The sequence below is a fragment of the Corvus hawaiiensis genome, chromosome 10 (genome assembly GCF_020740725.1).
Source record: "Corvus hawaiiensis isolate bCorHaw1 chromosome 10, bCorHaw1.pri.cur, whole genome shotgun sequence".
Lineage (NCBI taxonomy): Eukaryota > Metazoa > Chordata > Aves > Passeriformes > Corvidae > Corvus > Corvus hawaiiensis.
In genome coordinates, this window is record NC_063222.1 from 18066346 (window position 1) to 18091301 (window position 24956).

Consider the following 24956-nt stretch of genomic DNA (forward strand, 5'->3'; position numbering starts at 1 on the left):
TCAGGACAGCACTACTTGTCTGTCCACAGGGCAAGAACAGCTGGCCATGAAATATTTTTGACCCAGCACAACTTTCACTGACTTTAACTAACTTTATAGCAGCAGGGAATATATCCCTTTTCCTTTAATTAATGCAATTACATTAGGACTCGTTATTGACAATTATGGTGACTGTTAAAAGTTTCCCCTTTCTTTGCGCACTCCCAACTTAAAATCTGCTCCAATATCGTTACAAATTAGTGTTTAATTAGCCATCAAGCAGAGTTGATGTTCCCCACAGAGTATTGCTGCTTACAGAAAAACTGAGAAATAGGAGAACACAGCGGATATTTCATCATCTGCCTCCAAGGGGAACCATAACCAAAGAGCAGCCAATTACCCCAATACAGCAGCAAAGTTTAATCAATGTAGAAACCAAACAGCTCATTAAGTGTCCACTGCAATAATGGAAGACCTTCCCACTGACTCATATGACATGAATGTTACATTTTTAAAAGATGCAATGTGATGTCAAAGAGCAGAAACTCCCTTCATCTTCACATCTTGGCCAAGTGGCGATCTTCATCTTTCCTCTTCTGGCATAAGAAAAGAGGTAAGAGGTGGATGCCTCAGACAGCACGGGATGTGTCTGACAAGCCACGAATTACACACACCTGTGCACAAGGCAATCTGCCACACCCAGCCCCACGACACTGGATTTATATCTCAGAGGGGAAAACCACACCAAACACCATCTCCTGCCAGGCACAAGGGAAGCACAGAGCTGAAGGTGATTTTACTTCTTTCAACACTTGGGGTGAGTCTGGCACATATGGGAGGCAGCAGTTTAGGAACTTGAGACACCCCAAAAAAGCAGAAAACAGTTGAAAAGGAGACATGTAGAGAGCTCACTCTGTTTCACCTACAAAGGAGATTGAGTAGCTCAATAGCAATATCTAAAGAGCTTCACAAAATGAAAATGCTAGATACCACAAAACTGTCCAATCTAGCAAAACAGAAAAACACAGCAGTCAGGAAGCCAAAGGTAAGGAAATTCCATTTAAAAATACAGAGATTTATGTGTAATACTGCAGGCAATTGAATGTTAAAACAAACTTCCAAGATTTCTCCACCTCTTGATGTCTGTGGATCAAGGCTGGATGCCTTTGGTTTCCCTGGGTGACCAGGCAATGCTTTGTGATCCACAATAGGCAGAAGGGGACAGCTGACAACTTAATGGCTCTGCCTGGCCCTCACCTCGACAGAGGTGAGAAAGAAACAGCTCTGCCACTCCATAAAGATCTACTGACATCACTTTGTGTTTGCACCACTTTAACTGGAAATTAAATTTACATGAACAAACTCTATCCCACACAAGACTGCATATTGTGACAGTTAAATAAAAAGCTTTTTAAAAGGCACACGTCTCAGGCAATTTAAATCAAAAAAGATAGGTTTTGTTAAAGCTACCAATTTCAGAAAATTAAGGTTGACTAAAACTGTTTTTAAAAACTCCTTCTGGAATTTAATCACATATTGGAAACTCATATGCAGCTGTTTGTGTCACCTGCAAAAAGACTGTATAAAACATAAGCATATGCTTAATTTTACACGTGTGCTTAAGTTCTATCAACTTTAATGAAGTTTAAACACACAGCCAAGCTTCTCTGAATTTGAGAAAGCATTCCTGAGCATGGGCTGTGAAGCTATTAGGAAATCACCAATGAGAAAAAAAGTAAAATTAAAACCGGCTGGTCAATTTTCACAGCCTGAGTAAGCACTCGGTCCAGAAATTAAACATGTAACTTACTTCTGAGTTTGTTTGCTTGTTTTGCTGTAATAGGAAGGGGTGAGTGCCAGAATATTTGCAAGGATTCCCAGTGAATCTGGCAAAATGTCAGCAAAATGGATGTATAAAACTACATGAAAGTCAATGGCTTGGGTTTAGCTTCTGAGGAAATTAATCATGTTAAAAATCTACTATATGTCTCAAAGCTGAGAACAAGAAAACCTGGACTCTGCCTCAGTCTATACATTTTTGGGGTGGTCAGTGGCTGCAGTTCATGGGGAAGGCAGGCCTCAGCTGGGCAAACCCCACAGCCTAATTCACTGAAGAAGGTTCTTGCCTTCAAGAAATTTGCAATCTCCTTTTCCAAACCATTAGGCCCACTTCTACATTTCCTTCAAGGCTGCCAGCTGTGTGTCTGGTATTGGATCTGGCTGGCTGACCATGGGGTTTTATTTCTTTTTTAACAACAACTGCCTTGTTTGGACACCCTACGTTCTACACCTCTCCTAAGTGGGAACCTCAGCTGAAGAAAAGGGACCCAAATCACACAGAAAGCTGAACAATGGATAATTTGTGCTGCCCTAAGATGGAATCCACAGTGTGCAGATCCCTCCTGGGCGAGCTCCAAAGTTTAATTTGATACTGTCCACATGCAGATAAATGAACGTAAAGTGCTGTCTTTCAATTAGAATCCATGCATCAGAAAAGGTGGTGCCCTCAGCACACATTAGACTTCAGGAAAACAGCTTTTAACTGTATCTCTGCTTGGGGCCAACACAGCCACAGAAACCAAACTTCTGCACTGAAAATGTGTTCCTTACCTAAGTGTCTTAAAGAGGCTCACCCGACCTCAGAACTGACCACTCGCTGCTCCCTGAGGGCAGCCGTACCACCACCGTGGGACACCCGGGTATCTGCAGACCTGGGCAGTGGCATCCCTTAGGAACACACAGAGAGGAGGACTGCAGGGCTGAACTGGAGGAATTTGCAGAGCCAGAGACAGGGGGAGGAAGGGGAGAACAACTCAGGAACTGAAGAGGAAGGCCAGACCTTTAACGTGACAAGACATGAGACTGTTTCCATGGCAAAAGAGAGATGTGGGGATGAGGAGATGGAGAGGGAAGGAGTTGTACCTCAGGACTGTTGAATGAAAGGAGTTTGTAAAGCACCTTTGTCGCTTACTGGCTTCAGCAACACTTGAGAGTTGCTACAGCTTTTCCAAACATTTATATTTTACTTCTCTCACCATTAAAACCAATATTAAAACCACCCCATGATGTTTTCCAGATGCTCTTCCTTACCTGTTGTGTGTTAAAGCTAATCAACATCCTGCATTTTAATCAGCAAACCAAACTGAAAAATACAATTGTGGAGAATGGTCCTTCAAAGATGGAGTTTTATGGTAGCAAACACTTAAAATCATGTCTGGAACAAACTCCTTCAGCTCTGGCTGCAACACTTCTCACTGGTATTTCTACCACCTTGCAGCTTGCTCAGCCACTGTGGCACACACTCCTCACAGAGGCAACATTTTCTAACAACAAAACCACCCTTCATGGCAGCTGAAGCTGTTTTTCACCAGCAATGGAAGCTGAAAAACAGAGACAGGAACCTGCATTTCAGCCACTTCCATTCTTGGAAATTAGATGCTTTCACAACTTCTCCATATCCACATCTCATTGCTGCCAGATAAAATTTTCATCAAAATAGGATGAAGTTTGCCCTACTCTTTGAAAAACTCCAGGGCTCTAAGACTGAATTTAGGCCACAACTGGATTCTTCAATCAGAGCTCTATTTCCTTTCATCTTGTTTGGCCAAAGCTCTTTTCTACACTGCACAGCATCATAATACTTAAAGCACCAAACCCAAGGTGGGAATCTGACTCTGCTCTGTCACATTCCAGACTACCACCATGCCCAAGATGCATGGAAAGACTTTGACTTTCTAAACCACATCTTCCAATCCCAGCCAGCTTCACAGAAAAGGCACAATAATTTGTCTGCTGCAGTTTTTAGCATTCCTTCCTGTTACTGACAGTCTGTTTGTTTTATTCTTGCTGCTGCATTATAGCTCCCTAATGCAACACAGGCTACCCAGGATCTGAGACAAGAACAACCCATCTTGCAAGAGATTTTTCCTAGGACCTGCTAATCCAACAGCAGACTTGAATAGCACTCAGAAATGAGAAGAACAGAAACTTCTGCATTGGTCATGTTACTTCACTCTGTCCCATCATGCCGCTCATCTGCTTTGATAGGAGAATTCCCACATCTTCATTATCTTTTTATTTTCCCTCTGTTTCAATAATTCTATGTCAGATACAATGAGGTATTTGCTTGGGTTTTGTCTCTCACCGCCCAAGCTCTGACGGAACAAAATTGCCTGCCTTCTCTGCAGGCTCTCCATGCCTCCATTATTACTTTCCACATTCATGTCTCTATTATCCATGGGTATAATCCAGGTTACACATAACCTCTCTGCAGGTGGCAGCTGTGGCTGACTCCAGCATTTGCAGTGTGACAGTGTCCCACAGAGATGTGTCCACAGGACCAAGGAGATGTCCACCCGGGCTTGATCCTTGGGCACAGCACTGGGGGAGCACAGCCTTCTGTTGGACCCAAGCTGGCACATGTACTGTGTCTTAACCTGGGATGGATTTACCTTGATCAGCTCTGACCATCATAAGCAGCAACATTTCTGACCTTTCTGTTTCCTCTCACAACTTTTTTGAAGGTCCCATATCTTTATTTCACACGATTTGTACCACACTTTTGCTTTCTTCTGTTCCTTCACCTCATCACCTGCTGTATGGAAGATTATCAAAAGCTGCCCTGTTTCATCTCTGAAAGGATCTCCCAGCCTCAGCCACAGAGCTCTCCTCCCAAAGAAGGCACAAGTGTGCAGGTCCTGGCACATCCTGTGTGCTGGGTGACTGTATTAAACAATAACATAACAAATACATTAAATTACACAGTAATAAGCATGATGAAAATAATGAGCACAGTTAACTGTTTGGGTCCTTGCTTACTTTGTAGTCTTTGCTGAGAGGTTCAGCTATTAAAGGCTGTGCTGCATTTTAACATTGCCAAGATATTAATAGCCAGGCAGGGAGATGAATGGCAGGCTTGCACTGCACAATTAAAACTTTTCCAGTTTACCCTTTCAGTAAAATTTGTGGTTTATAATAAGCATCTTTGTCTGTTCTGAAGAGAGTAAGGATTGGAAAGTTACATGGATGGGAACAGAGGTTCATTAAAGATTTAAAATAGAATGTGGTTTGGCATTGTAAAATAAACATGCATATAAGATGGGATGCATCAAGAGCTGCCTAAAGGAAGTGCTCAGTGTTCCTTTTCTCTTGTGATCCTGGATCTACTGGTCATGCTACCCACAAAAAAGGGATAAAAAAGCAGCAGGGATAAAATGTGCATACTTTTCCCCAATAATGTGAAGGTCTGCTCTACGTTCCCACTCATGATTCATTCCTTGTACATGTATCTATAGGGTGTAAATATATAAATATATACACATATAAGAAATGCGTGCATTTTATCTCTCATGCATCCCAATATTAATCAACATATACAGATGTTATATGACTGATTTTTCTCACCCTGGATCCTAGAAACCCCGACTATAGAGCAAGCACATATTATAGAGCAAACCTGTAGAGACCCAGTGAGCATTTAAACATTCAGAGAACATACATGGTATTTGTTTAAGTCTAACTTAGAGCACAGCATATTCCTGTTTCTCAAACACATGAGGAAGGCAGGAAGGAAACAGATGAAAAGCATTCCTGCAAAGCCAAGGTTTGAGTAAGAGGGTTAACATTACCAGGTAATTTATTTATACTGTTGGAAACAGCTTCAATTTAGATAAAAGGCAGATGCTTATCACGTGGATTTTAATAAATCAGGTTAAAAGTCACAGAAATCTGCAAAAGCTGGATCTTGAATGGCAAGCAATGCATACAGACTGTGGCTTTATTTACAGTTTTTGGGAGCTACTGGTCCCTCCTGGAGTCAGGCGGCTCCACCAGCAGCGAGAGCTGCCCTGTGGTACCAACATTCCTCACCAGCAAGCACCTACAGCCAGGCCAATAATCCTGATGATTAACAAAATCTAGCACTAGAGGGAGGCTGAACACATGTTCTGATCTCTGTGGCCTTTTCAGCTTCTCCAGACATTAAAAGACAGGTGATTTAAAGCAAACCCAGCACCAACAGGCAGAGCCCAGCCTCTAAACAGGATATGAGCTATTTAAGGCAGCAACCCCCTCAGCAAAATTCATGCTCTTTCCTCCCTGGCTATTTGCCAAGATGTGCACCCAAAATTAAGAAATAAATTTAAAAAATAAAAAACAAACAAAACCAACAATTCCTCTGTTCTGGCTGTTCCTTCAGCCGGTGAGTCAGCGCCCACAGAGGCACCACCGCCGCCGCTCGCGGGGAGCAGAGTCAGACAGCAAAACACCTGGCAGCCTCTTCCCTAACAAGGATGAGGCTCTTGCTTCTCGCAGCTATCAACACATTCCCACATTCCCACCTTCTCCCCAGCGTGAGCACTCAGGAGAAGTGAGACAGGTCTCCTCGGAACAGCCTCGCGGAGCAAGGCGCACACGCCTCCAGAATGCGCTTCAGCTTTTCTCCGTCCAAAATTCCTTGGCAATAGGAATTTGAGCCCTTTGGCCGATTTTCTGCACATCATAACAGGACAGTACGACCTGTGAGTTCAGCAGCTCTGAATGTGGGAATAGTTCCCTGCCCATGTAGCTGCAACCCTGCAGCCCCTCCGAGCATAGATGTTTATAACAAGAACTGGTATATTAAAATTCTTAATATTGCACTTTATGCAACTGTTCAAAGTTGGATTGTTTCTTCACTTTAACCACCAACGTAAAGCCACTTCTTCACATTCGCTTTGATACATCCCAAGTTCTTCCCGCATTCAGGCACTGACGGTGTTTAGTCATTAATTGGCAGTTATTACAGTAATGAGGCCTGCTGAGTAGCAGGCAGAATTGCGATGGGATGCAGGAGATCTTGGTCTTATTTTTAGCCTGCTACTGGTCAGCCTGGTGATCTAGGCAAAGCACTTTCCCTGCTCCAGCTTCCTTATCAGGAAGAGAGTGGTATTTCTTTTGTAAAGTGTTTTGTGGCCTGTCAACAGAAAACACACTGATAACAGCTGGGGCTTGCTGGGAAAGAGGTGCCATCCCAGCTCAACACAATCCTCTCCTTCCCATGCTGTGGTAGCGTCTCAGATCCCAAAAGAAAATCAGACCCATCTGCAGATGCAGCACGTGAAGGTAATTAGTAGAGATCTGTAAATGGACATTTTCCCAAGGTGGCCCTTGACAAGATGGTGGCTGAGGGTCACATCTGCTTTGAGCCACCCAGGTCCTGGCCCAGCATGAAATGCTGGGCTCTGACCCTCTCCTTTAAAGAGAATTGGTCATTTCAAAGCCAGTAGTTTTGACTCCCGAGACAGCCTTCCCAAGGACACAGCATGGGGCAAGGACTGGCTTTTCACACAGCTGTGCAGTTCTCATCCCTGCACAGCCCTGCCTGGCAAGGAAGGAAGAAATTGCCAGAGCCATGAGTGAGGGTCCCTCTCTGAGAGAAAACAGGGTACTTGAGAGGTGGCTGATGAGAGTTTTTCACTTTTGCTTTCCCTGGCCTGGGCAGAATGCCTGTTTTGAAACTAGAAGGCAAAAGCATAATAAAAATCTGCCTCCCTCCCTCCCAGATCTATCTATTTCCCTTTGACAAACAGTGATTTCATTTTTCTTCCCGTCCAGAATTTTTTTTTTTTTCTTTCTCTTTTAAACTGAGCCCAGGCCAACGTGGCAAAAGGCTCTTCGCTCATGTCCTTATTTGTCAAACACGCCATTGCCACGCCCTCACCACCATTCTGGGAAGAAGTCCTCGCCTTCCCCAGCTGCAGCCAAAGGGGAACTTCCCAACACAACTCTTCCCCAGCCCAAACACACTCCTTTAAAAATAAATATTTCTTTTTCTTTCCTTTTTTCTCTAAAAAAAGGCATTCCAGTTAATAAGAAAAGAGTTTAAATTTCCTTCCCCCTTCCTCCCCACAGCCCTTCTGTGAATCCGAATATGACGGATCTAGATGGGAAAACAGAAATCACAAGAAAATGCCAGATCTATCACAAAGGTATTTCATGACCAGCCCTCCTCTAATTTCTGTCAGAGCATAAGTCAGATACTAAAGTACCTTTTTGGATCTGATCCTAAGTGGCCAGTTCCCCTGTCCAAATAGAGATCCAGAGATAAACAGCTCTATGAAAACTGGGTATTATTATTTTAACTGCTGCTTTTAAGCTGCAACTTCAACTGTAATAAGCTGTGCAGCTTTCAGCCCTCTGGTAACAGTAACACACAAACTGGTAATAAACTAAACATTTATCGTGCTGTCTTCATCAACTTAACACCTAGTATAAAAAGCTGTACCTGGAGCCCCACAGCACACATATCTCATAACCTGTCATCAGCACTGTGCCATCCAGAGAGAAATTTCTGATGTAAAATGGCTGATTTGACAGAACGGATGAATTTCAAACTCTGGAGTAGATCTGGAAGTCTCTCACCAGGTCCACGGGGGCCAAACACTCCAGACAGCAGCCTCAGGTCGGGTCAGCGCTCAGGAACTGGGTCTGCTGCTCCAGCACTTACATTTAGCAGTAGGGAAACTGAGGCACGGAAATTAAGCGGTCTGGCATTGGAGAGCAAAATCAGCCTCTTGGAGTCCAATACAACACATGTTCATGAGATCCTTGATTTCAGACAATCATGTCTTCCTCACAGCAGAAGGAACACAGTCACCATTAGTTCTGCCCCTTTAGCACAAGAATGTCTGCCCAGAGTTGTGAAAAATTACTGTGTTCGATGCACAAAGGCATTGAGCAGCTTTCTCCAGCACCGCCTGCCCTTTTCCTCCTCTCTTGGGCTTTACAACTTGCTTCAGCATGACTTTTGCTGTTCCTGAAAGATAAGGAGGTGATCTTGCAACACAAACCCCTGCTGGCTCCTGACTTTAGCCCTGACTTCTGTCTGCTCCTGATCTCCAACAGAAAATGGAAGGGAAAAGGAAGGGGAATAGTTGACCACAGAGCACAGATTAAAGGCAGGGAGCTGTGTTTGCTGCATAAGAGTATGTTTGGAGTGGTGACAGGCAGGACTGCTTGGGTACACCTGGTAGGCTCACCTTCCTCTGAGCAGGATCCCATGCAAAGGAATCCTGCTCTAACCAAGCCCTTGCTAAAACCCAACACTGAACACAGCTCCAGCCCCATTTTCCCAAAGCCAGAGAGAAAGGGTGTGACAAATAGCAATTCCATGAGCTCAGAGGGAAGAGTTGTCCTGCTGAGTGGTTCTACCAAGGGGCACATCCCAGTGACAGCCTTGAGTGGCTCAGGGACACTTTTGAAACCATAGCAGGAGCGAGCTCCTTTCAATAAAAATGCAAGGTCCCCTCCTTGGGTGACCTGGGAAGGGGGAAGCCTGACCCTGAGGAATCCTGTGAGGCACCACGAGCCCTTCCTGCTACCCACGCTCCTGTGCAGGCATCATGCAGGCAGTGCCCTGCCTCTGCCAGGAGCCTGCTGCTCCACAGCTTCCCAGGGCGCTCTGGAAGCTCCCCTGCTCCCACGGGGGCCACTCTTCTCACAGAGATAAAAGACAGAACAACACTTGCTGGGGAATTACTTCATCCCCCCAAGGCTGGGAAAAGCCATGCTCTGCACTTGGCAATGTCCCTGACGGCTGCAGCCTTTCCTGGCAAGGGAGAACACAATCCCCCTTAACCCCTTCCTGCTCAAAGGCTGCTCCAACACTGAGCCCATTTCAGGAAAGGCTGAGGCTTTGCCATATCATCTGAACATCTCACCACAGGCAAGAGACCCCAGTAAGCCCGTGAGGGAGGGGAATGTTTTGTTTTTACCAAGGCACAAAGTAGATGAATTGACTCCACAGCTGGTGAGAGGGTCAGGAACTAAGTCAGGTCCTTTGAATCCTGTTTAATGCCTGCCTGCTGGCCTATTCTCATGTTCAAATCCACCAAGGGATACAGGACTGCCACAACCTTTCAGGGCCATCGAGGTCAGCCCCATGTCTATGGATATGTGGTTACACAACTCTCAACAGCCTCAAACCTAGACCATGCTCTCTTTGCTCTCACTACTTCTCACAGAAGGCTCTTCCAGAACTTCAGAGCCTTCAGTGCTTAGAAAATTTCTAAACACCAGCATGAAGGTACTTCTGGCAAGCTCAGCCTCTCCTGTTCCCGCACCAACACCCACACAGAGCTGAAATACGGGCTTATTCTCCAGGTGTATTTCAAATTTGCAACCAGACTCATCCTCAGCCTTCCTTTTGCTCAGCTAACAAGACAAATGCTTCTGGTCTCCACTGGGAAGATCAGCTTCTCACTCCTTGATCACATTGACTGCCTTGTCCCTGAAGTCTGAATGCATCTCTCCAGAATGTGCCTGAGCAAACACAAACCTGGCACTCCAGGCAAACCTGCAATACCTGCACAAAAGTGTTCATATCTTTCAAAGGTGTTCAGGGTCTGTCCATACCCACTTTGGACATGTCATCATCACCTGATGCATCTTCAGTTGCATTTTCATCCAGATGGCAAATCTAGAACACCCAAGCCAGCAAAAACAGGGTGAAAAGAGTCTCAATTACATCACTGGAGCCTAGGCCAGGGCTTATTTGCTTCACTTAATTTTAGGCATCTAAACAAAACACTTTTAGGATCAGATTACTGCCCTAAAGTCTCTCCACAGTCCATGGAAGGAGAGGGCCATTCCAGAAAACAATTCATTCTGGGAAGGTTTCACTCCCATCCGCCATCACAAGGACATAAAGCAATTAGTCTTCTAATTCAAGCCGGATGGGAAAAATCCTTTAATAGCCCAGCAAGTTTTGAATGGAAATATTCCCTGCTTGGGAAACACAGCTTGCTAAAGCTGACTTAGTTATTCCTGACACATGATTTTTAACCAGAACTTTGCCACCTCATTTTATTATCATTCATTCATTTCACCAGTTTCTGGATCGGTTCTGCATGAATGACAAAATTCTTATCTTCTTACCTGCACATTGTAAGTAACATCATCCAGAGGGGGTGGGGGGGGGAAGGCACCTTGTGGTGATGTGATGTTCCCAAGGTCATCCACAGGAGGGGGCGGGGGAGGAAGAAAGTCCCCTAGGAGAGAGAATGGGAGAATTTAGACTCAGCAGCATTTCCCCACATCATGACACGGATGATCAGGATGAACCTTGCAGCTCGGCCCATCGGTTTTGTGGCACAGGACACAACACATTATTTAACCATTAAATGCTCAGCTTCACCCCTCGCTGCTTCAGGAAATGGCTACACAGCTCAGGGGTGCTCAGACTCCACAGCAAAAGGTGATGTGCCACAAAGCCTGAAGGCACCAACAAGCAGCTCCACAGATCCAAGTCACATCTCCAACCTGCCACAGGCAACCACAAAACTTGCACTAATGAACATCCCGTGTCTATACTTAGCAATGGATCCTTTCCAATTCATTTCCCTCATGTGCTAAACTATGCCAGCTTTTCTTGATCCCTATAAAGACGGCATCAGGTGCTGTCCAAAAGCAGGGATTCTCTCCTGTAGAAGACACACAGAGGCCTGGAGCTGGAGCCCAGAATCTAGACCAGCCCATCTCCTGCATCCCTGCTGCTGGCAGGCAGCCACACTCTTTGCATCTCCCTCTTCCTATAGGGACTTCATAGCTTCATGTAAAGAACTGCTGGGAAGATCACAGGCTCCTCTCAGTGACAACAGCCACGTGATGGGCCAGGTGCACAAGAATCCACCTCTCATAACTCAGGATATTTAAAAGGGGGCTGATGTACAAAATTTCTAGAATTCAATTTGCTCATGTTAATCTTCCAGAAGTGCTGATGGGAAGACAAAGCAGCATACACTGGCTGTGAAGGCATCCAGCTTAGCATAGAGTTGGGAGGTGGGAGAAGAGAGTTCTCTTTGAGAATTTCATGGGATGTGGGACCACAAAGGAGAAACAAAACAAGGACAGAGCAGCACAGGCTGCAGGCAGCAGGACACCAGGCTCTGAAAGCACCTCCTAATGGTGGAAAAAGAGCATTTGCCATTAGCTCTGGATTTGTCTCCAGGGAAGGCAGCTGCCTGCAATTTGGACCACTTTGGTATGTTTTTATTTCTTCTTATGAAGACTGATGCTGCAAGTAGAGCTGTTTGCTGTTGGCTCTCGTGTGTGCAGCATCTGGGATGGAAGGTTTCAGATCAACAAAAGTGTGATATTTCACATATTTAGGAACTGTTGCATTTGGAAGGAGATATGAGCTCCCTACTTGACCCTCCAGATCTCCATGCAGCATCACAGGCTAGGGGCCCTCAGCACCATCCCTAAATGCCAAAGAGCAGGCTCCAAACCGCACAGGAAGGTGCTGAGCCAAACCCCTGTGACCTGCAGCCCTCTGGGCCACCTGTGCCCAATTCAGAGCCCCAGCCTCAGCCCAGACCAGGCCCAGGCCCAGGCACCAGCTGGGCAGCACTGCCAGCACAGTACCTTCATGCTCTCTGCCCGGGAAGCAGATGGGTCTGCAGCTCTGGAAAGTTTTTCTCTTCTATTTCGAATCACTCTCTGAAAGACACAAACTTCCCCCTAGGACTTCCAGAGATGTTGTTTCCCAGGAAAGTTATTTCTTCCCATTTTCCTCAAAGTGAGCATGGATGGGACCCAAAAAACCCCTTCTGAATCCATAAGAAAGTATCATCCTAAATACAGATACTCAAAGACAGTTCAAAAACAACACATTGAAAACTAATTTAAGACAATCATGTTGCTCCAATACATAAAATCCCATGAAACCCACTGGCTCATGTTATTACAGAGTTCAGGATTGATTTTTCAAAAAATTATGTCCAATAATATCTGCAGTATCCTTCTCTTTGCTCTATAATTAATCCAATCTTTTATTTCAAATCATGTGAAATACAATACAAAATAAAAAGAAAAGTAGAAAGATTTTTAAATTAATATCTAAGGGTTTAGTTCTAAAAAATGCTGGGATGTTTGAGTCCTTCAGAAACTTTTCTCCTTTGCTCTGAAAATGACCCTCCAACCAGCCAACGTGATTTTGCAAACAAATTCAACTCCAGCAGACACAGACTTCTCAAGATTGTGCTTAAGATGATGTTTCTCCAGTTAGTCCTGGCTCCAATGCCAAAGACTGATCTCCCTGCACAGCACATTAGTCAGACACTCTTGCTTTATTACAACCCTTCAAAACACCTATGGAAAGTTGAGGTAGAAAATGTGCTGGAGGGGATGAGACAGGGAAAGGGGCAGGTTTTCTGCATAAACAGAAGTCTGGATCTAACAATGACCATTAAAACAAACATAAACCAAATACCATTTTTGCCCTTTTGGAAGACCCATTCCTCCTGAAAGAAAAAAAGCATTGGCAAGATTTTTCAGAAAAGAAGCAAAGGACAGAAAAAGAGTTCTCTCCTAGAGTTTGGAAGAGAACACTTCTTTCCAGTAGGAGACAGCTGGCTCTACCACATCCCAGCCCAGCTTTGCTGACTCCATCCTGTGTTAGATAAGCTGTTGGCTCCACTCTCCTCGTAAGTTGGAAGGTTTTTAGACTGGGAAGCAGAGAGCAGATGCCTGATGAACTGGGGGAACCTTGCAGATGTCTGGCCTTTTCCTGGTCCTCTGCGAACAGATGGACCTTTCTCCTTCACAGCTTTAGTTATTTATTCTGCCACTGTGCTTTCCTCTTTCCCACACACAGCCACAGGACCCGATGCTGTTCCCACTGCACTCGCGGGAGAGAATTCCCTTGGATGCAGAAGGGAAAGCTGTCACTGCATTATTATTATTGGCATTGCTGGAAGCCTCCCTCCGGCAGGCAGGGAAGCACGCAAAGACTAAAATCCATGTCCTGAGCAGCATATGACTCTAGATGATGTGGCGAAGAAACAGGTCTACATTTGAGGGAGCAAAAGAGGAAAAGGCCCCGAAAGCCAGCCTACACTCTCTTTAAGCACAGTGTCCCTACAATGCACCTTGGGGACCTCCTCTCACCCCCGGAGCTTTGCAAGTCAGATTTCACTTTCTTAGAGCTGGGCAAGCCGTGGGAGGAGGCAGGAAAGTCCATGTCCAGGCAGAGCATATCACTGCCACCCACTGCTGACCACCTTCAGCATCACAGAGCGAGGTGGGAGCCATCTGGGGAAGGGACCGTCCCTGGTCTGCATGGATGCACTGGCAGCCACAGCAGAATGGAGCTCTGGGGTGACCAGTTAACCATGGGCTGGTGGAGAACACATCCCACCCTGAGCACTCACCCTCTCCTGACTGATTTAAGCAGATTGTCCCTCTGTGAATGAGGGATAAGACAGGCAAAAGGCTCATTAGTATTGATTACTGTTCAGCACCAAGACCAGCATCTTGGTTGACTTTCACCTGACATCAACCTGAACACTTGGATGTACTTCAGGTTATGGGAGGGACTGCAATGAGTTCTGTCAACAGAGAGACATCAAGGCACCTCTAGAAAGCAATCTGTACTTCTAGGCAGGTGAAGAGACTTGCCTTCCAATGGCAAGTCTCCCCATGGAGGCAGCCTGGGCCAGGCATGTTTGGAGGTAGGAAATCACACCATGACACAGCCTGACTTCAGCTCTTACAATGAGAAATCTATACCTGTTACCATATATTTGAGAAGAGAAAACAAACACTCCTTGTTGCACCATTCCCTCTTCGTACAGCTGTGAAGACCGTGAGTCAACCTACGAAGGGGCTGTGCAGTGAGACACATCCCAGCTCGGTTATTTCAGATACGGCGGCGCAGCGTCCCGTGAAACCACAGCTCTGAGCTCTTCCCTCAGCACCCGTGCGGCTCCTGCGCTGCAGCATCACCCGCTGCAGCCACCAGACACAGGACTGCCAGCCTGGTAATGGCCCACCCCAATCAATAGAACACTTGGATACTGTAAATACAGATAATTAGGCAGAAACTAAGTGAGTCCATCATGGTTATGTTAGGAAGCAATAGCAGAGCCATAAGCAGAAGTGATGCCTCCCAGGCCCCAGCCTGGCTTCTGGCTTTGATCGAATCTGTGCCATTGCAGATGTACTTGCAAGGTTTTACCCCTCTCTGCCCCAAAATTCCCCCTCTTACACTTTCCAAGGACCTTTAAACATTTCATTATTCCACTTTCAAGCATACAAATATAAAATTGTTCAAAGCCCTAATATACACCTACATCAGCCCAAACCTGTCAGGCTGAATAGAAACTCATAAAATTTTTGCCGCTGGCTGCCTGATGCCTTCTGGGTACAAGTAGGAGCTGAGAAAAACATCCTGTCTCATGCACCAAACACCGTTCTCACTTACAGTCTAACCTTTAAAATTTTAAGTGCACTTCATTTTTTGCTCGATCAGGCTCATGTCTCAAGTCTTTGTTTTCAGGAGATATATCTGTCAGCCAACAAACGAATTGTAGCACAGTAATCACCTCCCCCCTTGACAGACACAGCCGTTTAGACATGAAGATTTGCAGCTTTGAAACTTCTAGTCTTGAAGGTCTCATATGTTCAGTAAAAGAGACTCTTTGGGAGAAAAACACAGAGAAACACAAAAAAGCAAAACACCCTATTTTTCACTGAAACAATAAGTTAACGAAACCTATTAAACAAAAAAACTGGGCTTACACTGGTCTTCCCAGATCTCTAGCTAACATCTGAGGACTGTATGTCAGAGGCTGATTTCAATTTTCTCCTTCCAAGCAAAAATAACCCTTTCTGATTGTCATCTCAATAATTTCTGATTCTGAAGCTGGTTCAGAATCAGTTTGAATCACCTGAGAAACACACTTCAGCCCTGACTCAGAGACCAGACTAAGGATAGTGATGGAACAAATCTCCACTGCTGTGTTTCCATTCTGATCCAGACAGACTCCATTTGGCAAAGTACTGAGCAGATAGAGGCACTTCTCAGTCAAGTATTTACCTTCTACTGCAGAAAGTCAAAGCTTTCTACATTGAAACAATTAAGATTTACACCTAAACCCTAATTCATTGAGCAGTAGGCTAAAATCCTGTTGATTGAGGCTACCATGAACCTGTATTCCACAGTGACCATCGCAGAAGCCTGCAGAATATCACAGTATCACTACAGTGGTCTGGGAAACTTCCTACTGCAAAGTGACACCACAGGATTTTTATAGAAAACTTCAGCTAGATGTGACCTGCTGCCTCCTAGGTGTGAACATACATCTTACTAAGTGTCCCAAAGTCAACATTTTCCTGTAGCATCTGTACTTAGCCAAGGAAAGCACACAATTAAAATCATGTTTTGGCCACAACCATGTTGTGAGGAGCCACTGACACCACGTCAGTGCAGGGGAAACTGTTGCATGATGACACACCAGCTCCACAATCCACCTAAATATACCACATTGGCCTGTGATTCCTAAAATAAAGCAGCTCCAACAACCCAAAGCACCGTTTAATTTACCACTCTTACCAATCACTAATCCTACCATTTGAACTACTTGTGCTAATCAGCTACTGTATTAATAAGCATGAGGAATAAAAAAAAACCCACACTGGCTAATTTCATCCTCAGCATTTAAAAAAGGAATACTGAGTCTGTCAGGTAGTTGCACTCAAAATTTACTTCACCACCTGCTAGCTGAAATATTGCTTTTATGGATTTATATTGTATTAAAAGGTCACTGGCTGTTTAAGTCTTAAACAGTTTTAATCATTCTAAAAGTCTCTTAACAGTAAGAAAAGGAAGCTCAGAACAAACAGCAGCAGGGATTCTAATTAAAAGGGCCAATTCATCTAATTTTATTTGGGGTTAATTATTCAGGATTCACTCTCCAATGTGTAAGGAATAGCAATTAGTAATTTTAGTGATTTGAGGAACATTGGAGGTGTAATCAGTTAAAATGAGTGAGTGTTTACAACACAAGATGTTGAATTAGTTTCTCCCAGCTGGAGAACAGGAACATTAGTCCCCTACAGTTCAGGACTATGAATCGCAGTCCTGCTTAAAATATTCTCTTCAAATTAAAAAAAAAAAAACAACCCACCACACGCCAACAATCATCTGGTAATTTTGTTTACTACATGGGAAGTCAATAGGAAACGTGTACCATGGTAGCATATGCATCCTCACCCCCACCTTCGCCCTGCCATCCAACTACTTAAACCCCTGGGATTCACTGGAAACAATTCCCAGCGATTTTCCTATCTGCACAACTCCAGTCAGACTACCACCCTCTTGCCACACTGCCTTTCACCACAACTGGCTGAGATAATGGAAGAAGCAGCCTGTGAAACTTTGAAATGTTAATTAACCTCCGTGGTTAAACATACAGAGGAAAAATGACCGTGCGATTAACTTAAAACCTCTAGGTACAATTCCGCCTGCAACTGCAAATCCAAAATAGCTCTGCTGGAATCACTCTGGACTTCTTCCAGTGTTACTAGAGCCAGAATAAGGTACTAAAGCTTTCAGGAGAAGTAGATGAGACTCTGGTGGGGACGAAGGAGCCACGTGGGAAAGTGCCAGCACTAGCTGCTTTGACGTTTGGGTCTGAGCTGAGGCAGCAGCTCAAAAGCCATTTTTTACCCCCTCTCAAGAGGTAGGTGGCTTTTACCACCCTTCAGGCATAGCCAGTGGGACTAGAGCTGGACCCCTTGCAAGTTTGTGCCCACAAGTTTGTGGCTGTTAAAAGGAGTGGCACTGGCACACCACGCCAGGCTCACTGCAAGTGACACAGCTTTTAATGAGCAACTTAATTTAGTACAAACAGATGCTGTCTTTAGTGTCCTGTACACAGACCTTTCACTCCAGCTCTGGTCACCAGCACGGGAAATCCCCTCCACCCCGGCGTTCACGTCAGAACTCACTGACCTCCCTCTCAAAACACCCCAAAGGCAGTAATTAGCACAAGGGTAGGAAACAAGGGTTCAGTTCCCCAAATTATGCAAAATCTCAGCTGCTTCATCACAGTGGATGCCCCTCATTGTGAAAACAATGGGTTTTTTGATGAGACTGCGTTTCCATTCAGCTGGCAGCTGTAGACACCAAGTGCCATCCTTCCTAGCAAATCGCAGCCAATGCTCCTGCAGCCCCAGTGGTGGCAGGGAGGCAGGGACAGGCAGGTACAACCCGCTGCTGGATTGTCCTCCCACATGCACATCAGCTGAGCTTCCTACACATCAGGCTTACAACACACAAAGCCATCGACAGAAGGCTGCATTTTGATCCTTAGCTTATTTTTCCATATAACTATGGGGCAGAGCACTCCATCTAATGCCCCACACCAACCTCTCTGCCATAGACACGACTTACAGAAAATACAACAGTCCTTTACTAAAGCTTAGTGAAGGACTAAAGTTGAACTGATGCAACAAACAGTCCATGGAACTCTGAAACTTCAATAAAAATCTGTGCTAAAATAGAAGGCGGAAGAAGAACCATAAGATTTAAGAAAAAAGCTCTAAGCATTCTTCCCTGTCATAGACTTCTTTTAGGACGTTGGGGATGTCACTTAACCCCACTATGCCTCTGTCTACCAGCACAAAAAGCTTTCCTTTGCCTTCTCTCCAGTGTTTGTAGAAGTGAGCATAAAGTTCATTTTACTTGTGCAGCAATTAGTACAATGAGATCTCACTTTCAGCTGCAGCTGGTCAGATCCAAGACTGGGGACAAAAGTAGTTCTGAATGATTTTTTTAAAAAATGACAGAAACCAGCCTGCTAAGAGGGAGACGCTTCCACACAAGCAAGTGAAAATCAGGGCATCTAAGTCAGAAGATCAAACCCTGTCCTGGAGAGGAAATGGGCTGCATTCCCAGGTACCATCCTTCTCCTCTGAGAAGGGTCCATGAAACAACTCAATGAGGGAAACATCGCCTCACTCAGAACAAAACTGGAACAGGTTATCTATTTGTTTATTAGATTATGGTGCTGAACTCATTTGTTCATTGCTAAAAGCTTCTGACAAGAGTTGACATATGCATTAATTTACCAAAGAGGGCTGTTGTGAAGGAGTTGAAAAAAATGAGGTACGCCACTGGATTAGGACCTCATTTTCCCCTGGCTGCTGTTGCAAAGCACAGTGAAAGTGAGCCTGTTTATTTGGTCAGCCTTCTCCCCTGAGGCAGCAGACAGGGAAGATGGGGACCATGTCCTTTGGACACAACCTGTCTTATCTTCAACCAAACCTTCTCTGTCCCTAGTGATGAAATATAAAACACTACACAGATCACAAAAAAAACATCTCTCAGAGCTCTTCACTGCCAAGGGACTTCCTCAAGTTTTAGAACCTGCAGCCAACAGTTTGAAGCAACATTGGATTTATCTTTGCCTACGCCTGTTTGTGTATTGTTTTCCCATTTTGGGGGTGAGCTGCAATCTGAGCAATCAGAGGAAACCCATGAGCTGCAGCCTTGGCTTGAACCTCAGAGTCAGCAGTTGCCTGTGCTGCAGAACATCTGGAAGTGCTGGATCCATTCTCTTTGCCCAGCATGCAAAGGAGAGGGACAACAAAACCCACTGCCAAAAGCAGACCACCGCTGGAGGAGGGGGTCAACCTTCAGCTCTCTTCGCTGAGTCTTCTGCTCCTGGATTGAGAGACCAGAGCAAAATCACCAAGTGGGAAATGCAAGTGCAGTGCTCAGATGAGCTGATCAAACAAATCCCCGTGGACTGGTTTTCAAACTAGGTCATTCAGTTTCTCCCATCCTCTTTGCCACCCCTCCCTTGTCACACTTACAAACATCCAAACTTGGAAGATGAAAGCAAAATGTGTCTTCATCAGACGTATCTCAGTTCACTGTTTACACCAACACAAACAGCACTGCTTTCTTCCTTCCACTGCAGTTAAGTCAGTGCTACTGGGGAGCAGAAAAGCATCTAGATTTTCTTTCTGCTAGAAAATTAATTGCCTTCTAAGTCACCGGTGTAACAATTAAATAGAAAGTTACATCCTTAATCCCTGAAGATAATTTATGATAAAATGAAATGTTGGATACATAGAATTCACCTCTACCGTGTTTTTTTCAAAATAAATAGCTGATGTCCCATATCCAAATTTTAGTGGTGGACTTGGCAGTGTTAGATTAATGACTGGACGCAATGACCTTAAAGATCTTTTCCAACCTAAACAATTCTATGATTCTACCTCCACATATAAATGTATATAAATATATATTTTTATTGAGTGGTGGTGGTTTGGCTCCTTTTGCTGGTACCTACTAGGAATGTCCCATGTGATCTGGCTAGAACACAGAACAAAAACAGAATTAAAATGAAAAGAAAATAAAAAAGGAGGGTTGTATCTTTCCCTGGGTAGGAGGTGCTACCTGGAGGTACTCTACATCCTCTCTACAGTACTTCTTGCTAACAGAGAAAGTAAAGAAGAAAAACAAATGATGCAGGCTTTCTCTTCTTTGAGATGAATTGTACCCTAAAACACTGATTCACAAGCTTTCTGTACCAAAGACCATTTTTTCCAACACACCAAAGTTACTATACACATTTATATGCGCAGTTATTGCCACATTTTGAGCAGAAGTGCTTTAAAATTTACACTTTTGCATAATTCAACAAAGTAACTCGTTAGGAAAGAACACGCTAAACTGACTTTTTAGACAAGTAACTACATGTATTTTTCCATATTCCACAAAATCTCCTACCAAGAACCACCCCATTCTTCTTAGTGGTCAGAGCACTGCAGTAGGGAAAACGAGAGAGAAAGCATTTCCAACCAGGATCACCTTAAAGTGGGCAAGGAAGAGGTGAGTAATAGAGGTATAAAAAGGACTTCCCAAGGATGAGAATCGTATTCCCATTCAGGACACTGGTGATAATAGAATTCACTCCCTCAAGTGACCCAGGCAGACTTCCTATCCTCAGAATACAGGCAGGGATAAACGGTGGCAGCATGGTACTTGTGCTGGTTTTTGGGGAAATGTGGCTCCCACCTTGCACTCCCAGCAGGAATGGCCATGACATTTAGTTACCCAAGCACACACTTTAATCCTCTGACCATTCTGAGAAAGCAGTCAGTCAAACCAGCAGTTTTACTGTAACTGTGCTCAGCATATGGTGCCTCCCTTCCAGAGAAAAAGTATTAGGGTCTGGCACTAGCCCAGAGCAACTGACAGGGTGCCCTTGCCATAAAACACACCACACCAAAAGCAGGGTCAACTATTTGTTGTAGAGGAACCTGGGTGAGATTGCTTCCAGACTGAATTAAAACTTTTCTATTTAACCGACAGAAAACAAATTACTGAAATATTTGTGGATGTTGTTAAAAGGAATAATGCGGAAGAAAATTAAAATCCTCTGCTGAGATTGTGGTTTTGTTTGAAAAGCCAGAGATTTTATTCTTAAAATAAAGTGTTGTGGAAAAAAATGGTAACAAATTGTAGTAACATATTGCTCCAGTTTCTAGGATGGACTTTGGAAATCTCCAGTCTGAGATTCAGTTTTCCCTCAGAACTGCTATTTTGACAATTTTAGTTAAAGAAAAAATTGAATTAAGCTAGGTGGGGAACCTCTCTTGATTTTCTATTGTTCTAACTTCTTTTCCAGCTTTGCTGCAGGAGAGTGAAAATCTATCCTTTTCAGATTAATGATTGATCGTCATTCTAAATCCCCACTCCAATATTAATAACCTCTCAGAAAACAATTAAAATGGATATATTGTTTGAGTGTGTGCTCAGGGAGGAAGAGAAGAAGATAAATCTTCTCTGATGACAAAAGCCTCTGTCATAGTTGGAGGGTTGCTGATGCCTGTGGTGATGGACAATGGTTACCCACTGTCACATACACATCTCCTCGTGCTGCCACAAGCACATGCCTGGAGCAGTGAAGGGGAAGGAGAGAGTGCTTAGCAGCATAGCAGAAGAGGTGATGGTCCATCTCACCACCTAACAAGAACTCCTTCATCAGTGAGCTGGAAAGAGTAGGCCTTTTCCTCCCTCAGACAGAAGATGATGGAGGAAGAATGACTTCCAAGTTGACATTATCAGCAAGTGCGAACAGCCAGAGAGACACGAGGCAGGTTCATTGCTTGGAAATTATTTTAATGCACAGAAATGCCTGGTGTACTGAGGCTTTATGATGAATCATGAAGCCTGTGTCATTTGGAGTCACTTATCAGCTCTGAGAATTTTCTAGCCAACGTCTCTACCTTCTTCACGAATCACAGCAAAGACAGAAGCGTCTCCCCCACGACCTAAGCGGTGCCCTGGAGCTGAGGACTGCAACTACTCAGTTGCCTTTTTCCAGTCCCAAGGCAAGCAACGGGAAGGTCGTGGTGCTGCTTGCCAGTGTGGTATTTTTACAGCATAACAAGGGGAAAGCACATTCTCTGCCCTGGCAAGGGTGCACACAGAGATATTTAAGGAGTTTTCTTAGAGAATGGTCAGAGAGCTGGGAACACCTTTCCTGTGAAGACAGGCTTAATCGTTCAGCGTGGAGAGGAGAAGGCTCCAGGGAGGGCTCAGAACACCTTGCAGTACAAAAGGGGGACTACAGGAAATCTGGGGAGGGACTTTTCGTAAGGGCATGTAGTGGTTGCACAAGGGGGAAAGGCTTTAAACTGAGAGTATGTTTATATTCAATAGATGGAAGAAATTCTTTACTATGAGGATGGTGAGGCACTGGCACAACTTGCCTAGAGAGGTTTTAGACTCCCCATCCCTGCAAGTGTTCCAGGACAGGTTGGATGGGGCTTTGAGCAACCTGGTCTAGTGAAAGATGTCCCTGCTTATAGCAGAGGAGGTGGAATGAGATGATCTTTAAGGTCCCTTCCAACCCAAACCATTTGATGATTCTGTGATATGGTTCTATGACCATCTTCAGCATAACGAGACAAACTTGAATCATGGCCCAAGTGTTCTCCTAGAGAAGAGCAGAAACACCTTCCTTTGGTTGTTACATGAAACCAAACAGAAGCAGGTTTTGAAAACTCACACTGCAATTTTGTAATGCATGACTTCCTGCATGCAGTCATCCAAGGTGACTGCTTTATGCAAAAGCAAAGCTCATTCCTAGAGGATTTAAACAATGACAGTCAGATTTCCCTGATGAAAGACACACAAGTGAGTAACAATCTTATTTAAAGAGAAAACATGGTATTTTTGGGCACCTGGGCTGTCAAGAAAACAAGAAGCAATTGAGAATGCATCTGAGAATGTTCTGAAATTGGCCACTATTTATATTTCTATACAAAGGACAAATTTTAGATTTAAAAATACAGGCAGAACCTGTATTTAAAATCCAGTAACACATCTAGGCAAAACCTAAATGTGGATGTTGATTATCTTTTAAAGAACAGGATTCTCTGCTTTCACAAGACTGTGAGATTTACTCCATATCTTTATCAGGCAACATATATCACATCATGTCATGGTGATTAGCATCTTGATTGATTAAAATCTTTAATTCCATTGGATTTAAAAGGCTAATTTGAGAGAGACTCATACAAAAGATCAAGGCTGGAGCTGATCACAAGCACACTGTGACAGCAGCACTGATATCTGCTCCCCTCATTCTTCAAAATGTTGCAGCTAAAATCATCTAGCCAACAGAGGTAAACAAAGGTGTGTGTCAGGTCAGCCAGCAAAACCTTTCAAGGCTCCACAGTCATCATGAGAAAGCAAATAAAACCTACTTTGGCTCTTGTTTACTATATATTTAACATTTGCAAGAGAAAAATCAGATGACTGCTTAAAGCTTGGGATGATGCACACCATATTCAAGCTACTCTTGAGCTTGAAATGTTTAATGTTTTATGTGGTTTGGAAATGGTTTAAATTCCCTGATGAATTTTTCATGCCCATACACAATTTAGCCTTTATCAAAAAAAAAAAAATCCCCTTCAATTATGTGCTCTGCAGAAATTCTTCAAGGATTCTAGACACTTTTTCCCCCCCTTTTTTTTTTGTGTACTGTTTTCAGTTTGCTAAGGTCTGTATAAAATTGGATATGCCTATTGAAGTTATCTGCACTTCACCCTTTGTGCTACTCACAGAAAATCAACTGCTTTCTTCCCCTCTCTGTCTCCATGACTTTATCTTAACTGTGGAGAACGGGAAGAGACAAGAGCACTGGGGTGAGGCTAAAAAGTTGCAAACCTTTGGATGGACCCAGGTTTTTGCCATGATGCACCATGAGGAGCTGTAACTCGGCAGCAGCTGTGGAGCAAAGCCAGGAGAGGGGCATCCTCTGGGCAGCAGAGCTGGCAGCAGGCACGTCACTCCCAGCACAGGAGATGCAGCAGGAAAACAAGCCTAATTAGAGCACTGCCATGTGCCAGCTATTCTTGGAGGCAGAACAGCCCCTCAGGAGCTGCTGCAGGAGAGCAAAGCGAGGACAGCCCTCAGACCACTCCAGCCCACGTCAGAGGCATCCCCAGGAACACAGAGCCATCCTCCCCTGCTCTGTCCTGCAGCCCAGGCTGAAGATACTGAACTGCTACTGCTTTTGTCTCTGAACACCTTTGTTATGCTGAGCACAAATCCCCTAAGGTTCTGGGAATATTAACATAAGCCACCCACAAATATTATTTTAAAGAAGTGATTCCCAGGGTCCTCCTATTTTTGGAGAAGCATCTTAAAAAAGCTTCCCTAATATACTGGAACAGGCCCCATATTATCTCTTCATGAAAGGAATCCAACTTCTACGCTTCTGAATTCACTGGTAAGCAGTTCAGACTTCCTTTTATATTGTAAGATTTCCTTCCCATAAGACGTAAGATATATTGCCTCAAGGGAAAAACAGCTTTATGAAGAGGAAGCTACATGCGCCAGAATTGTTCTCTTCCATTATCTGCAGCATCCTTTCTCCCTCCCATTGTTTTAATAAAGTTGGTCACCAGAAGAACCTGCAGCAAAAATGCCAATACCCTCAGCAGAATATCTACCTGCCAAGAGCCCCAAAGCACATCTGCTGTTCTGCAGCCTTCTTGATGCTCAGAAAACCTGTTTTCTATGCATGCCACATATGCAGTGCTGATAGAAATGTGACTTTGCTAACAGACTTACTTTTGGCTGCTCGACCAGAAAAACGTTTGAGGAATGGTTGGCTCACCAGTAATCTCCC

At 44.3% G+C, this 24956-nt stretch overlaps 1 protein-coding gene across 6 annotated transcripts in view; it reads right to left on the minus strand.

The window, feature by feature from the left end:
* Positions 1-24956, minus strand: part of LOC125330721 (LIM domain containing preferred translocation partner in lipoma) — a 333960-nt gene that overhangs the window by 175106 nt on the left and 133898 nt on the right. For all 6 annotated transcript variants that reach the window (XM_048314233.1, XM_048314227.1, XM_048314228.1 and 3 more), the window contains one exon: positions 10894-11006. In XM_048314233.1, the coding sequence (XP_048170190.1) occupies positions 10894-11006 (113 nt within the window). The remainder of the gene's footprint in view (positions 1-10893; positions 11007-24956) is intronic.